This window comes from Alexandromys fortis, unplaced genomic scaffold (genome assembly GCF_014885135.2).
Source record: "Alexandromys fortis isolate MF-2015 unplaced genomic scaffold, M_Fortis_MF-2015_v1.1 scaffold_101, whole genome shotgun sequence".
In the NCBI taxonomy this organism is placed as follows: Eukaryota; Metazoa; Chordata; class Mammalia; order Rodentia; family Cricetidae; genus Alexandromys; species Alexandromys fortis.
The window spans coordinates 97,162-114,555 of NW_026067983.1; the positions used below are offsets into that span (position 1 = coordinate 97,162).

At 43.5% G+C, this 17,394-nt stretch overlaps 1 protein-coding gene across 8 annotated transcripts in view; it reads right to left on the minus strand.

Annotated features, from left to right (window-relative positions):
* The window catches only part of Hdac9 (histone deacetylase 9), a 511,434-nt gene that overhangs the window by 17,348 nt on the left and 476,692 nt on the right, over nucleotides 1-17,394 (minus strand). For all 8 annotated transcript variants that reach the window (XM_050158706.1, XM_050158702.1, XM_050158705.1 and 5 more), the window contains 4 exons: nucleotides 15,085-15,200; nucleotides 5,649-5,771; nucleotides 2,542-2,752; nucleotides 1,909-2,126 (listed from right to left, as the gene is read on the minus strand). In XM_050158706.1, coding sequence (XP_050014663.1) covers nucleotides 1,909-2,126; nucleotides 2,542-2,752; nucleotides 5,649-5,771; nucleotides 15,085-15,200 — 668 coding nt within the window. The remainder of the gene's footprint in view (nucleotides 1-1,908; nucleotides 2,127-2,541; nucleotides 2,753-5,648; nucleotides 5,772-15,084; nucleotides 15,201-17,394) is intronic.

A 17,394-nucleotide genomic window follows, 5' to 3' on the forward strand; every position in this document is an offset into this window, starting at 1 on the left:
GGAGTCAGCCCCACATAGGAAGGGCTGCTGATAAGATTTGCTTTGCTTGTTGCTCGAATGCAAATGCCTGCTTTTCATCTTAGGTTGATTCTGAGATTGAGTTTAGCATCTGCCCGTCAAATCTCTAGCATGATCTCAAAGAGTAAAATGTGGCATTAGCATCCCATCTGAAACACCGAGTCAGAAAAAGTGAATTCTAAAATATTCTAAAGGTATTCATATAAAACATGTGATTCCAAAGGACCATACTTGCCTGATTTATCAACTGCAATATATATCTATATATATGTATATATATAATATCTCTATATATGTATATATATTCATGCACTTTATGGAAATGTGTACCAACAGAGGCTTAACAGTCCAATTGTGTAAGCTCACCTGCAAGTTTTATAAGCAAACCTAACTTTGAATCAAAGCATAGGATTCCTACTCTTTCAGCCCATATACACTTCTTGTAATGGACGTGTTTTTATAAGGAATATGGAGTTATTTTAAGTTGTTCTGGGGCACCACAAAACAAATCTCATTCTACCACTAAAGAGTAAGCCTGTGCAATCAAGCCATGAACAAAGCAGTGGGCAGAAAAGGAAGCTAATTCCTTCAGGAAGAAACTGATTTGACAGAAATAAAGTTAGCAAACTTAGAGAAACGCAATAGCAAGCAAATGATTCAGAAAGAGTCTAAAGCAGTGGTTCTCAACCTTCCTAGCGTTGTGGGCCTTTAATACAGTTCCTCATGTTGTGCTGAACTCCCAATCATAACCTTATTTCTCTGCTACTTCATAACTGTAATTTTGCTAGTGTTATGAATTATCATATAAAATCTGTGTTTTCCAGTGGTCTTAGATGACCCCTGAGAAAGGGTCGCTCAAGCCCCTAAGGGGTCACGACCCACAGGTTGAGAACCACTGGTCTACAAGATCTCCGGAAAGAAGGCTGGGAAGAGCTCAATTCTACCCCGATACCCCAGCCCACTCACAGTAGACTGTCTCCAAAAAGCAAGTGACTAGGCTGGACTGCTCAGAGCTCTTCGGTCCAAGCTCTTTTCATGATGCCCTTCTTGAGCAGAAGTGGGAGTGGGGAGGGAGTAGCGTGGGGTAGGGCTGGCACAAAGTGAAGCCCCCGCTCTTCCTGCCATGAGCAAGAGGTGAAGGACAGTTATGCTATCTGCACCCACCGGGGCTCACCTTGTTCTTGCATCTGCGACAAAGCCTTTACTAGGCTGAGCTGTGCACTTGTTTCCCAGTACACAACAGTGCCGTTAGGACACGCACGCATGTGACGGAGCACCACGAGAGAGAAGGATCCGTGCCTACAAAGCCACAGACCCTGCTGTCCTGTGCTCTCAGATACGATTACACTGCCATCACTGTTACTTCATGGTTGGTTTAGTGATACAGGCCATCATTATTTCAGTCCAAATCATGGGACTGGGAAGAAATTACCAGAAGTTTCAGCGATACTGTTTTAAATGGTTTTTGGAATGAAGTAGGCCTACTGAAAAATTAACACAACCCGGACGGAAACATGTTGCCAAGAAACACCACGTTGTCTTGCACTGCCCTATCTGCCAGCACCTGAGGTACCTTTCCAGCTTGTCCAACCTCACGTTTACCCTGTGTCACAGGGAGGCATCATCCACACAGGAATTACGACCCTGTGAATGAAAACAAACACCCTCCTGATCATAAATCCAATTGTTAACCCATGATCTCAGTCTTACTTCAACAGTCCTGTGGACAGAAAATGGTGAAGCCAGTGGTATTGGGGTCCTGTCCAACAACCCCGATGTCTGCGCGAGCATGGTGACTTTTGCCTTGTGTGCGATTCCCAACATCCCCCTCTCATTCCCAAATGACTGGAAACCAGTACTCTTAGTATTTAACGTCGGTTCATGGCTTACTTTGTTCATGTGGATCTGCTGCTGGTACTGCTTCTGCTTTTCCAGGAACTGCTGGTGTTGCTGCTGAATGACCAGCTGAGCCAGCGTGCTCTGAGGCAAAGGCGCAGACTGGGTTCGATTCAGGGGTCGGTGACGGGGCAGTTTGTGGGTACCTCTAATACCTGGTGAAATTCTTTCTTTCGTTGCCAAGGGAGACTGAGGGTGTAAGGGAACTCCACCTGAAAAACAAAATGCATGCGCGTGTGTGTGTGTGTGAGAGAGAGAGGTGAGTGTGTTTACACATTGATATGTAAACAAAGATGCACCTTTAAGAGAAGACAAGAAGCATCTGCCAGACAACTGAAGACTGACAGGTTGGGTGCTAGAAGACTTGAGTACCAAGACGTGACCAAACTTATGTCTGTGCAGCAGAAGCCTCAGCCAGCAGTGCAGCTTGTTCTATCCCAGGGTTCCCTCCCAGCTCCAGCTCCAGACCAGGAACACATAACGCTCATAGCTCCTCCCCCAGTGCCAAGTGTCTGGACTTGTACAGCAACAGAAATCATTATTACAGTTTTGAGTTAAGGAAATGTTACATTAGATCATGGGTAACAGTACTAAAAGGACTTGAAAAATGACGCCATTGTTAATTACCAGTCACAAGGAGCTTCTGCTGCCGCATTTGTTCCTTCAGCAGTAGGTGCTGCAGGAGGGCTTGGTGGCTGCTGTTGGGCTTGCCCTCCATGGCTACGTGAGCATGGCTGGAGGGCGCTGCAAGGCCGCCGCTGTACTGGCCAGGCAAAGGGACGCCTTGCCTGAGGATCTGTGTCTCCGACTTCTGCTTTTCTTTGAGTGAATTAGAAGCCTGTGCCCAGAGAGAAGCAACGTGTTAATCCTCCTCATCCCGGTGACACACCAGGCCTCGAGCTATTAGGTAACATGAAGAGCAAAATGCATAATCCTGTATCTTTTACACGACTTTTAGCAGTGAAAAAGAATTAACAATATATACAATTGCGGCATTGGAAACAATTTAGCGATTGGGTATCACTGTACTGAGCCTAAGGAAAATTTGTGTTATCTATTAAAAATGAGAGTAAACAAAACTCTCAGCTACACAGGGAAAACAAGTTTAAATGTTTTATCGTGAAAACAAGTTTAAATGTTTTGTCGTTTATCCTGGTGATAATAGTTACATAAATAACAAAATATACTTCAAAATTTCTTACTGAGTAGCTAAGTGTTCTCCCCCAAAAAAAGTATGGAATAAAATTCATATGTTAATTAGCATAACTCATTACATTATGTAGATCAAAAGACAATGTTGTAAACCACAAATACATGTACCTTTTGTACATTAGCTTAATAAAAAGTCAACATGAATTTTAGGCTTTGTAAGAAGGAAGCTGAGTTTTTATAATACTTTAAAATGCATTGCTTGTGAAAAAGGTATGCTGGAAAGTTAACATTTATTCAAATGAAGGCTATCATGTGGACAAAGATAAGGCAGGCTATAATTCTAGAATTTCAAGACAAACACAAAACATACATTCTTACAACATTTCCTCTAATTTTTCACAAAGCTATAAGTTTCAAATATTTTTTAAAAGTGAAATTGTCTCACTCTGTGAAAGCTGGTACAAATAGACAAGACTTTGATTTAAATATATATTTTCTATTAATTCATAACAGATCCCTACATCTCCGAATATTAAAAATGACAACCCAGATACTTTTGTATAATAAAGTAAACTACAAGTGAAATCAGATATCAAATAAAAGTGTTATTAAGAACTTGAAAGGCATGGTAACGCAGTAATGAAGTCATTATAATTACATCATCAAGAGCAATAATGAATTATCCTATTCAAAAAATTTAATGAATGGTGGTCATTTTGGTGTTACAAAAGCAGAAGGCTAATACCTCAAAATTATGTGGCATGTTTCTTTCCAAAACTTATGTTTCATCTTTCAGAATTACTGTGCACTAGGGAGGCAAAACAATTTTCAGTGATGGAGAAATTGAAGGACGAAGAGGTAAATGGTTTGTCTGAGTCACAGAGTGGGTCAATCTGATGGTTAATATACAAGGGATGCCTGGCCCAGCCTCCTTCCTTAAAATCTTCCTCTGTGCAGTGGGGGAGGGAGAATTAGAGATCCTTCTGCTGGGGAAAGGCTATGATTGATACGACTGAGAAATTAATTGTGAAGACCTCATCCACACCAAAATAGAAGCAAAGAAAAACAAAACTGATCCAAACCACACTGGCTTATTCATCCAATGGCACCAAATGGCACAGCCATTGAAACACAAGACGGTTTCGTACGAGTCCTCTGGGGAAGAATTTCTTGGACCACATTAAAAGTTGTGCATGTGTGAGCTAGCAGGAGGCAGTGGCTGAGAACATAGAAAATGGAGGCATCCAAGTGCCTGTTGGCATCTCATGGAAGTGTGGGGCTTGGCATCTCAGGGGAGTGTGGGGCTTGGCATCTCAGGGAAGTGTGGGGCTTGGTAGCTCAGGGAAGTGTGGGGCTTGGTAGCTCAGGGAAGTGTGGGGCTTGGTAGCTCAGGGAAGTGTGGGGCTTGGCATCTCAGGGAAGTGTGGGGCTTGGTAGCTATAGGACATTAAACAAACGGAAGAGAAATAAAAATAATTTTAATAAGTGATGATTTAAAGATTTCCATGTCTTATTTTAAGTTTAATTTCCATTTCCACTTTACCTCCCATTAGAACCAGCTGTTTACAAGTCTTTGGAACTTCAAGAATGTACCTAATCCAGGATTTTTCCCGCTTCTCTTTGTGATCCTTGGATTATAGCGGTCACATTCTCAATCTGCCTACTCACAAATGGTGTCTAGTCGTAGAAGATATTGTGTTCTATTAATACTCCACATGGAATACACTTCTAGTTCTGATAAAATGCTTATCTCAGAGACGTATGTGACCCTGACATGCTGCACTAAGAGAAGACACGGCTCCGTGAGTGCCCACCTGGTGACAAGGGTGGGACGGATTTCCCCTTCAATGTCTGACATCTGACGTCTATGCATGCACAGTTTAATTTCCTAACGTCTGTGGTGAACTATCCCATGGGAGGCTGACAAATATTTGCTAACAAGTAAAATGCTCATTATTTTAGAGAGTATGTATAAAATTACTATTTTACTCGGAGAATTACTCTGCCTGAAGATCCTATTTCAGTAGTCAAGATTTTTAACCTAAATAATTCTCTTGAGTCTCCTGAGAATGGCAAATGTCGTTCTTGGGGCTCATTTTCCAGATACATAACCTTCACTGTGGAACCAGTGCCTTCCCCAAACAAAGCCTCTCAGGGATGGATTCTACAAACAGGTGCTATTGGGATTCATGGCCTGAACTCTGGCCTAGAGGAGGCTCGGTCTGCCTCTTGCTCCCTGAGTCTGTGATCTTGAGCTTTTAAACTCCCCAGCCTTGACTTCCTGGTCTGTAAATGTGAACTGCAGTCTCCCCTTCACAGGAAGGATGCTGGAGACACATGTGAAGACAATTACATATTGTTACATTAGAAATCGTTACCCAATCAAGTAATTTGTAAATGATCACGTGAACCAGTTCTGTGATTTGAAACTAAACTGAGAGCCTTTAAACAAAGCAGCAAATAACAAACCATGTATGGGATGCTGTTTCTAACAAGGTTCTCAAGCCCACATACACAAGAAATAGCAAGTTCGTGTAAAAAGCGTCACTGGGCTGGCTTGGGCTGGGGGCACCGTCACTCACATTGAGTGGGGACGACACAGCCGGCAGTCCCAGAGTGATATTGGGCAGGGAGGGCGAGGTGTAGAGGCTGAGCAGGTTCATGGAATCTTCGTGAATCAGGATGCGTTGCTGCGGAACCAGCTGCTGTTGAAAAAAAATATGCAGTTTCTAGGTTACCATAGCGAAGAAAGACTCCAGTACTTACTGCTTGCTTCTATATAATACCCGGGCATTTTAGTATAAAATTTAAATGAATTTTTTTATCAGAAAGTTATAATATGGTGAAAGTCATAAGATATGGTGAATTAATTTCTATTTTCATTGTGAAGAATTCTTTTGGAAATCTGGCTTTGCGGACTATAATTAACATGTCTGTCACGAATCAGGGAAATACCAGAATCAAAGTTGGTGACTGGTGCACATTCACAACCCTTCCTTCCCGTACAACAACAGCCACAGCTTTGACCACAGTCGCATGCTGCTGCTCTGAGAGGAGAGCCACAGGAGAGCAAGCGGCACCAGAGGGCTTCTCCATTAATCACATTTTAGTATAAAATTATCAATAAGCTATGGGTGGTGTAATTTCACATCATATACTTTCCAAACTAAATGTAAAATGTTACGGGATCTCTACTTGACAGTAATATGCACTTATAATGAAATACCCTCAACCTTTTGGCGTCTCAGTACTTTTTACAACAAATACCGTTTTAACCCAACACTAAGAGATGTGTGTTCCCACATGTGGCTCACAATGGCTGCTTAGCTTACGTTCTCTGTTTAACTCTTGCTCCCCTCCCAGGACTTTTATACAATAAGAGTTCCAAAGGTCTTATTAGACCAGGGAACTCTGGCCTGATATGGTTCCCAAGGGTACAACATCCTGAAAAAGAATACCCCATGTAACAGTGTGGCACAGTGACTGCTTTCTTCCCAAACAAAAAGCATATGGGACTCCAATAATAGACCACCTCCAAGAGGGATATTGCACGCACGGGCTTTGACTAAAGTAAATATAATAACTTGTCAAGCATGTTTGGAGGAGCTGTAGATTTTCCCCGGGACAAACCTGGGATATCAATTAACAAGGGGAAATATCACGTGCCAATACAACACAGCCTCAGAATGTCACCGAAGAGTGATGCACCCAGAAAACACAGGATGTTATTCCAGAACGTTATCTCAATCATGAGACTCAGCCTTAACATAACACAAGCAGAAGCATAGCATGGGGTTTTCCCATTGCAGCCTGGAGCTCTAACCCAGGCTGTGTTTATTCTTAAAAGAACATGTCAGTTATTCATGCATAAGAATTGTGTTATGTCAAGCTATTAATGCTCCATTGAGTTTATACGCTGAAATTAAAGATGCCCAAGCCTACAAAGCAAGAAAATTATTGGGAAAGATTTTTAAATTATAATGTACGAGATTATAATTTTATTTTAGGAGTTTTTGGTAACAGTTGTGTGTTTGCTCAAAGTAAAATAGCAAGCAACTATTTTGTTAATAAAATGGGCTTTGAAATCAGTTTTAATATATAATATATGCATCGAATACAAAAGATGCAAAGAAGTAAAAATGTTTTATTAGCTCACTGGCAGCTAATACTCTTTCAAAATGAAGGAACAGCCCACTCATCTATATTCATAAAAGAGAAAAAAATGTGGAGACAGCCACTTCAATTACAAAGTGCCATTCAAAGTTGACTGCTTCCCACGGTAGCCCCATGACGGAATCTCTGGCGGGAGAGTCCACAGGCCACAGAGAGGAAGTCATCTCCACACGTGGGCTGACATCTGTAAACCCTCCCGCTCCATAACATGAAGACAACACAGTTGTGTGGAAGCCGGTTTCTTTCCAGATGTGGTGATGGGAACAGCTGGCAGGCCCGGCTGAGGTGCTGGGATTGCAGACCCCAGAATTTATATAAAAACTGTGTGATGTCATCTCTCACGTGGTACACTCATCTTCTTCACTAATCCTCCCAGACGACCTGGGAGTTCAGGCAAGGAGACTGAGCATGTGCGCGGAAAAGAGTCACCTCAATGCAGGACCAGCAGCAACATTCCCAGTCTATCCAACTCTGCGACTGCCCTCCTCCCCAACAAAGGCAAGAGAAACAAGGGGGATTGATATCACATTTGAGAAAAGCCCGAAGGCTTACAAAGAGAAGGAAAGGAGAGAGTGTGAGGCCTCCTAAGAAGACAGCCCTGACCATCTTACAAATAGAAGAACTGCTGACCATGGCAGACGTTGCCTAAGGTTCTGCAGAACTCAAGGACTGTTCTCTGCGCCCATGTCTGTGGGTACAGTTGTCCTTCTCACAGACATTGCTGTCTCTCTCAACTGTAATGAGGCACTAGGCACTGAGTTTAAGAAGGTTTCCAGTGTTGCAGATCTAGATCCTTTTAGAACTGGACAACTGTTGCCTACAAATTTGCCTTTTTGTTCACAGCTTTCCCCAGCTAGTGTTTTGATAGGAACAGTCTATCTGTTCTGGGCCTTAATAAAATCTGGGTGCAGACAGATGGTGCAGAGCCATTTACCTAGACAATGAGGGATCCTGACCTGTGCTCTCACAGGCTGTGGTGCTCCCCACCTCAGCACTGACCTACTGTGTGCTCTCACAGGCTGTGGTGCTCCCCACCTCAGCACTGACCTACTGTGTGCTCTCACAGGCTGTGGTGCTCCCACCTCAGCACTGACCTACTGTGTGCTCTCACAGGGGGGCGCATACTCCCCACCTCAGCATTGTGATAAGCGTGCACAGATCCAAAGTAAGACACAGAACATTTCTAGAAGATGGTTTCAGAACGCGCATCCTTGGTGCTATATTGCTGAGATGTCAATGCGTCACAACTCAGCACTGGAAAGGTGGCTTTAACATAAAACCTTTCCACAACTGCAAACCCACACTGTAGATGAACGAACTAGAAGCATTAAACGTAAGGCTATCATATAATCTTTCTGAAGCCTTTGACGATCAGTTCATCAGGGTTGAGTATGGGTGTTAGGTGTGGGCAGGCCAAGAAGTCCTCAGTCTATTATCACCACCACTACTACGGTAAAGTCAGAACATGTGAATGGCTCAAAGGATGAAGTTGATGCAATCCCGGGCTTTCATGGGTAACTGGCAATTCGCCAGGATCCGTGAAGCTGAAGTGGGGGGAACCACCTTTTAGTAATATGCTTCAAGATTGTATTTAACTTCTTTCCCCACTACAATGTCAATTGGGAGAAGGTCTTATAGATACATAAAGTACACATAGACTGAAAAATATGCAGAGGAGACTCAGCTATTGACACTAAGATAACATTGATATAAAGAAATGGAATCAAGTATGTTGGTGCTCTAAACAAAGGGAACTTAGCGACAGGCACAGCATTTCTGCCAACAATTCAGAAATATAAACCATCACTACAACACACACCATGAACCGAGGGACTCCTCTCCTGGACAAGGGAGCTTACAGAACATCTCCCATGAAGGTTGTCAGGATGGCTGAGACAACACTCCTTAGCCTGTCTCACCAAGGAGTAGGACGGGGTAGAGAAATCTGAGCAGCAGGCACCGCAGGCTTTTACAGTGACCAAAAGCATTCAGCAGCTACTACTGGATCTAAACCAAGTGGTCAGCGATAAAGCAAGACGTGAGATGAGGTCACGACGCTGTGCCACCTATGTCCTCTAAAGTCCACAAAACACAAACCGTAAGGACACGCTTTGTAAGAGAAAACACAGGGCAAACCCCAGAAACGCCACTGCTCTGCGGGCAAGAAACATAGAAAGGGAGGAAGAAGAGGAAAGGAAGGAGGGAGTGAGGGAAGATGACCGGGGTGGGGGCTGTGTGTGTGAAAAACACAAAATGCCTTTATTACTTGTACGTGTGACTTGAAAACAGATACATAATACCTGCCTACTTTTGATAAACCCACAGAACACATGAACATATAATGCTCACTTGACTGAATATTCAAAATTATAATAGGCCAGAGAACCAGAAAAAGAAATACAGAGCTGGATGAGTAAAACAAAATGTTTATTGTGAATATTTCACATCTGAGCTCTGCCATGTGTGGGCTGTGGATGCAGCCACCTACCTTCCCTAGGAAACATCTTTCAGCCCAAGACAGAGACGGTCTGACTATCTTGTCAGGTAGCATCCATGTCTATCAGGATGGGCTACAGGAAGACATACTTGTGTCAACTGACTTTGAATTAAAGTGGTAGACTGTTTAAAAACAAGACAGCCACATTTTTAAAAAGCCCTTAATGACAATGTTTGCGAATGGCTTTATCCGTATTTTTCAAGATTGTATCTCTTTTCTATGCTTTGTTCAGAAAAATGATATGAGAAGTTCTGCATGGTAAAGAAAGAGTTATTTCCAGGAAGTAAAGCTCTCGAAGTTTGAAGTTTTCATTTTACATCGAAGATCATATTACCATAAAATGTGAGATAAAACTTTGAGGATAATAATAGCAATAATTTTTATTACATTTTTCATATACTCTATTCTTCGCCTTCCCCAAGTTTTCCGTGTCTGCTTCCATGTCCCTACATACCTAAGGTCATGCTCTTTCTCTCTTGCTCTCTTTCTTCTCTCAATAAAGTAACAAAAAGTAAAAGCAAATGAAAATCAAAACAAATAAATCAAGACAAGAGACGCCAAAACAAAATCAACAAAGAGCCCACGAAGAAAACATGGAGTCTATGTTGTGTTGGCCAACTATGCCTGGGCACGAGGCCTGCCTTGGGACGAAGTTGATATATGCGGGGGTACTTCACTGGAGAAAACTGGAGGTTGGAATTTAAATTTTATTTATGAGTATGTGTGTGCATGTATGCACATATCAGTATGGGTACCAGAGGGGACCAGAAAAAGGTGTCAGATTTCCCAGAGCTGGGGTTACAAGCGGTTTTGTGTCCCCCAACATGGATGCTGGGAATGGAACTTGGGTCCTCCAGAGAAACAGCAGGAGCGGCTGAACCGCTAAGAGGCCTGGGAGTTTGCTTTCTAACTCTGCATTTCTATTTTTATGAAAGATCTTGCTTTGTAATATTGGCTCATGTTATTATTGTGTCATAACAACTTCTTTTCCAAGTGGGGGCCGAGTTCTAATTGCTGCCATATGAACCATCGTTCTGAGGTACCCACTTAAGTAAGGCAGCGAACGCCATGACATCTATTACAAAACAACAGGCAGATGAATCACGGGAGGCTGGAGCGACACAAACAGCATCTCCGGGGATCTTAGAACATTTAGCCTTAGTATAAGAATTATTTTTTTTTAAAAAAAAATAATCATTTGCTTTTGCTGGAAATTTTTTTTTAAATAAAATAACATCAGACACGGCCACTAATGTCAAACTAGAAATAAGGCAGCAGCTTGGCTTCGGCTAAGATAGCTATCAAATAAATCTACGGGATCTAACGTCATGGTGCTGATACCCATGGAAGCATATTTGAACCCACAGGCCCACAGTATTAACAATCCAGGCAGCTAGATGGCTAGAGACATCTCTGACGGGAGCTGGAAACAGAAACGCTTGAGGTTTGAGTGCCCAACCAAGTCTGCAGGGGCGTAAAGTGAGTAGCTCCAACAGTCCGCATTCCGGGACTGAGAATGTGAGGAAAGAAAAGGAACAGCAGCGGTCAGAGCCGACGGAAGATGGAGACGTGCTCTCATATGAGAGCCGCTGGCCCGAGGACACACAACTTAGTGAGTTTTCCCTATGAGGAGTCCGTGCTGCTGATAGCAAAAAACGAACTTGTTCCAGATTTCACAAGGTGCGACCTCTTTTCCACAAAGGGGCGGGAACCAGTTTTGCCACGGATTCACCCACCGGGAAGCTGAGGGTTAACACAAGTTTGGCAACTTGGCCAACAGCTGTTTTTTTAGCAGTGCCCAGGCCCAGCCTCCAAACAGAATCCGGACACGTCACCCACTATGCTCAAGGGCATCCTGCCTTGCGATCCCAAGTCCATTCTCCCTCCAGTCCTGCCTCTGCCTCACCTCAGTCAGGTGGGATTCGCACCTTATACGATAGAAAACATAACAGATTCAAGAACTTTGGGGGTCCCTTTTCCAATGTCCTAAGCCGCAGATGCAAACAGAATCCCGCTCATTCATGTGTGGTCTGAAGGAACTAGGTACATTGTTTTCTCGTTAAAGGCCATGGAACAGGGAGCCATGCACACCCAGGCTGCTTTTTTGTCTTCTAACTTGGTGACTGGGGTTGGGCTAGGGCCTTCTGTGTGCCAGGCAAGGACAGCATCACTAAGAGACACACGCAACTCTGTTTTTTTTTTCCTTCCCTTTTCCCATCCAGATGGGTTTTCACAGTGTGACTTTGTACTCCAGGCAGACTGTGGACTTGAAATATTCCTTTTACCCCCCTGTGTTATTCGATCAAAGCCGAATATTCTATAAATGATGCATCACACAACCGAGGGGCTCGGGATCTCATTGTGGGAAGAATTTTGCCCTCCAGCTTCCCGTTGCTATGAAATCACATTCTATTATCAATCTTAGAGGGTAGCTGTGAAAAATCACGCAGGGAATTTGAAGACCACACTTTCCTGTGTCTGGTTTCTCTAGGTGGTAGCGGGCCACAGCCAGAATGTTGATTCGCTGAGAGTCAGCCTAAGTTCTGCTGCCTCCTCACCCACCCAGAATGAATTACACTACAGAACTCCGTGAACGTGATGCAGCAGAAAAACACATGTTAGCCATCAGGGTTGCATTTTTGTTTCTGGGCCACAGAAAGGCTGCCCATCAGTGCATGAAGGTCTGCCCACCTGGCCTTTGGGAGCACAGTTCAGGCACACAATTAATTCATTATGAGGTAAGTCTCTGCTTGCTTTTGAACTAGCCTTGCCAGCGCTGGGAGTGAGTGTCCTGCCTCTGACCTGGAGAAATCCCTCTACCCTTTAAACTCCACTAAATCACATTTCCTTCTGTTTTGTTGTGTTTTTCTTTTTTGGCCTGGTGTGGGTGGGAGGAAAGATTTGCAGTGGTGGAATACATTCAACAGTTAGCTGGAAAGTTGGGGTATCCAAACCTAGTCTGTGAGAGTAAAAGACTGAGAATACAAAACTGATTGAAATAAATAAAATACCTTGATTGATAATCTTCATTCTCTCTGTCTCTGTGCACACACACACACACATATAGATACATGGATGAAATCAGGGTTAAGCAATCTAGACAGTTTAGTAGGTCCCAGTTAGCCAGAAGAGAAAATCCTTCCATTTTGCCATTTGGTTCCAGTAACGTTTCTTCCTGGTTTTCTTTCCACTTTATCAGAGAAGTGGATGGATGTGTTTATAATGAAAAGCTAAGAATGTCTTCCCCAGCCTTTCTCAAACCACACTTTGTTTGTCCCCGCTCTGAATGTAATCAGATCCCACAGGCTTGTCCTCACGCCTCTGCACCCCTCCACTAAACAGGCTCAGACAGATACTGTAATTCTTTCTGCATCTAATAATGTGTGAGCATGCGCTAAAGAGCCAAAGCCACGGCATTGACATTGCCGCTCTGCGCATTACCTGCACGGATGAATGTCCAGCCACAGGCTGTCCTTTCTCAAGAGTGCAGACAGCCCCAGGAGCGATCGTAACCTAACCCCAACATGTTTGTGTGGTTCCGGAGAAGAGCATCGTTCAAATGAAAGTGGAAATAGAACACTTATTTACTCACTATTTGGATGAAATTGTTCTATTCTTGTAAATAATTAAGGGGTCACAGAAAAGTCCCTTGATATGAGGATGCAGTCTCGACACCTGAAAGTCCTGCTTACATGTGGGACCACAGGTATTCACAGAATATTCTAGCTCACATCATTGTTGGAAAGCATAATGCAAAATATGTAGAGAGTAACTAGATAGCGAGAAGCAGGAATCTGATGGACGCCTTAGAGATTAGCATGAAGGTCTGGATGGAGGTTGCTTAGCCTTCGGAGGCCTTTATCTTTTCCACTCGTGCTCTCTGGCAAATAGTAGAGTGTTAGGAGAAGCTGTCCTGATCTGAGGAGGAGTCACATCTGCTCGGTCAGGCACCTGGGGGCTCTGAAAGTAATCAAGGGATGGAGGGCCAGGCTGTGACTTCTGCGGTGGCACCACACAGACTCACTCACGGCGACACTCCTCAGGCAGGGAATCTGCCGCTGTCAGGGTGAGGTGAGCTTAGACGCTTGGGATCCCAGCACGGTGCTGTGAGTGTCTCTTACTTAGCGCGTTCTCCACGCCTAGCGCTCGGCCTGTTCTTCTCTCCTGAGCGTTTTGCATTTATGAGAAACCAAAGGTCAATGTGAAGACCTTGAATCTTTTAAAGCAAAAGCGACTCAGGGGGTTTTCAGAGACAACCTCCATTTCCACCTAATGATTTCATAGAGACTAGTCGTCTACGTGTGTGACAGTGTGTGTGTGTGTGTGTGTGTGTGTGTGTGTGTGTGTGCGTGCGACATGTATGAACTCTTGACTGCCCGTGAGGACAGTACAGCGATTCCCTTGCAGGCAGAAGCGTTTTGGTACAGTGTGGATAATCCAATGGCAGGAACACTCCGGATACATCCCAATGAATGACAGATTTGATGACTGTCCCTTAGACTATAAACTACAAGAGGAGAGGCAAGTAACAGTTTCACACAAGAGCAAACCACAGCAACTCCTGTACAGAGTTTGGATAGGAAGAAGGCAGCATGACACAGAAGAAAAGAAAAATTAGGGCTTCAGTCTCTGACCAGCCTGTTCAGAGTAGTTCCATTAACACAGCTATTCAGACTGCTAACCTCAGCACCGTCTAATGAAGCAAGTACTGTAACTCCTCCTGACAGCCACTTTCTTCTTAGTGCTGCGCGTGTGTCACTGACTATAACAAATGATAATATTTTAAAAACAATCTTCCATACTAAGTCACTTTCGGTAATGGAGTTCCCATTTTTACCCGTGAATAAAGGGGTATATGCAAAATACAATCACGTAGTAAATACTAAAAAGTGCTTGCTCGGTACAGCTCTAGCTCCCTCAATCATAATACAGACATCAATCGTTTTCTGTTATACTCCAGGTCAAATGAATAAAACCTACTCTGTTAGCAGTTGGTGTAGTCAGTCCTACTAGAAAAACAAACACCCAGGCAGGATGACAAATCCGTGTATCACTGGGCGATACAGAAGAAGCTTAGCTGGGAAAGTAGGAATGTTGGCTTGCATGGCAGTGTTTCTCCAACATGGATGTTATCAAAACAACTCTAAATATAATCAAGTTTATTCAAATCCACATATAAACTATCACCGATATGGGGCATCGTAAGAAAGACAGCTAATCTTTCTTCATAGTGGGGAATACGTGGGCTCTGTTTATAAATCTGCAATGTTTGAAAGTGAGGGGGCCTGGACAACTAACACTCTTTACCACAGAACCAGTTTCCAGAAGTAGAAAGAGAGGGGCCTTACCTCAGGGAGAGGCGTAGGAGGCATAACTGAAGCCTCATTTTCGGGGGCATTTCCGGCGGGCCCATTGTTTGGTGAACTGGGACCAGACCCTGGAGAGCTGCTACTGACCGAGGACTCTGAAAAACACATGGGGAAACACACATGCATTCGTGAACAACACATAAAGATCAGCTCCGCTGCCCATAAGACGTAGTGCCAGACAGGGTGTGTGAATGACAGGCATTGCACAAAAGAAGCGAGGACGTTTGCACTGTTTCTAAAGTCTCCCATCTCCCCACTTTGTTTTGAACTGTCAGAAGTGCTATATGGTATTGACAGTTGCTATCAAAGGTACAGAGCTATTAAAGGTCACAGAAGCCAACACGGAAAAGGGGAAACAAGAAAGGCACAGTCTTTCCCTTGCTTTCATGCTATCATAACAGCATACAGTGATAGAGATAATACATCTGCACATGGCGTAAAAGCAAGCTGCCAACACGTCGGAGAAATCCAGGGCAAGTGGTCCTGATGCTGAACTATATACTGATCTTTACTTGATACACTAAGAGTATATCTTATGTTGATATACTTATGTTGATATATATGAGTGCATGTCAGTCCAATTGTTTGAGGAAAAAAAATAGAAACTAAAAGTTTGTACATTTCATTGATGACTTTATAAAATGTCAGGTGACTTTAAATTTACCCCCATTGAATTTCTGGAAGATGAAATGTTGCAAATTTAGCAGTGTACATATTTAAATACCAATGAATAAGAAATTTCTTTTGGCAAAAAATTGAAAACAATATAGACTACTTGGTAATCTTCAGATAAAGAATTCATATGGACCCCAACGTGTAAAGAAACTAATGTGTTTTAAAAACATCTAATTAAAAAATGAAAATTCCAATTCCTAAAAGTCGAGCTGCCCAAATTATTGTATTGAACATGGACAATTATCCTTGCCACCCTCTGCAGTCACTTTTGTTGTTTTCCAAGCGCCTCATCCACGCTGTGCTAACCCCGCTCTGCTCAGTGGCGTGGCCTCTCACTCCTCAGGGACTGAGAGATGGGGCCTCATTCCCACCCGTGCATTTTCCTGCCTGCCGTGACTGCACTCCATCGCTGGAACTCTGCTTAAACTCTTCAAACCCCTGGTTTTCATCCTTTCCCTCTCCCAGTGACAGCACATTTATTTTTACCCATAATCCTACGCTACCCTTTTACTGCTCCATACATGGTTCCATCGGTTCCTCAAAATCCCCATGCCCTTCTAGACTAATACGGTCCTACTTTTGGGACTGTCCCCTCATTCTCTCCTGCCAGGGTTTACTCAGACAACTGCACCCTTTCTTTCAAACACCACCAAATTTGACCACTTTAATGAAGCAGTCCCAGACGCGCACGCCTTCCTCTGTGCTCGGGATTCTTCCTGCCATCAGTCTCTGCACACAGACGTGTACTAAGTTTGCAACCGCACTGTCTCTGTGTCTGCTCTGATGCTGAATCCTATCTTCGGGCACACTGCTTTCACGGATGTAGTATTTCTTGTGTAATGTTCAAAAAAATCTAGTCTGACTTCCTTTGAAATGTTGGATTTTTCAACAATTTATTTTATTTTTACTTTGTGTGTGTGTGTGTGTGTGTGTGTGTGAAGTCCCTAGAGAGGCCAGAAGAACGAGTCACGCCCCCCAAAGCTGGCATTACAGGCAGTTGTAAGCTGCACCAAAGGGTGAGAAAAATCAGGATTCCTCTAGAAGAGCAGCAAGTTCTCTTATAACACTGTGCCATCTCCCCAGGCCAGAATTCTGGGTATGTCTAATCCTCAAATACAAGTGTAGAGATCACATCATATTTTAATACGCAGTGTTTCCTGCTGTGCTTGCATGTTACCCCATCCTCAGACTCATCCTTATTCGTTCTCCCGAGCCACCAGCCTTTCATCTCCCTCGTCATGGAATCTCATACATGTCTGATGACTGCCATTCCAGCCTAACTATTGATTACCTTCTCTTAAACTGTGGCATAAACTCTTACTGTTCTGAGGCACCAGAGTAAAGATTTTCTTTAAAATTTTTCTCACACTTGCCCTTTCTGCCCTCATCTCCGCACAAACACACACTTTCCCACATTGTGCTTTGCACACTCCATGTCTACTGCCGACCTCACTCACTGGCTTCACTAATCCTTCCTGGAAATTTAGTTATGTGTCATCTGCCCCCATTGATCAGGGGCCCACACGTTCCAAACAGTATTTTCTTGACCTCCGTCAAAATAACTTTCATCTGTCAACTCTCTGCCCTAAATGTTGCTTTACTCTAAAGCATGGT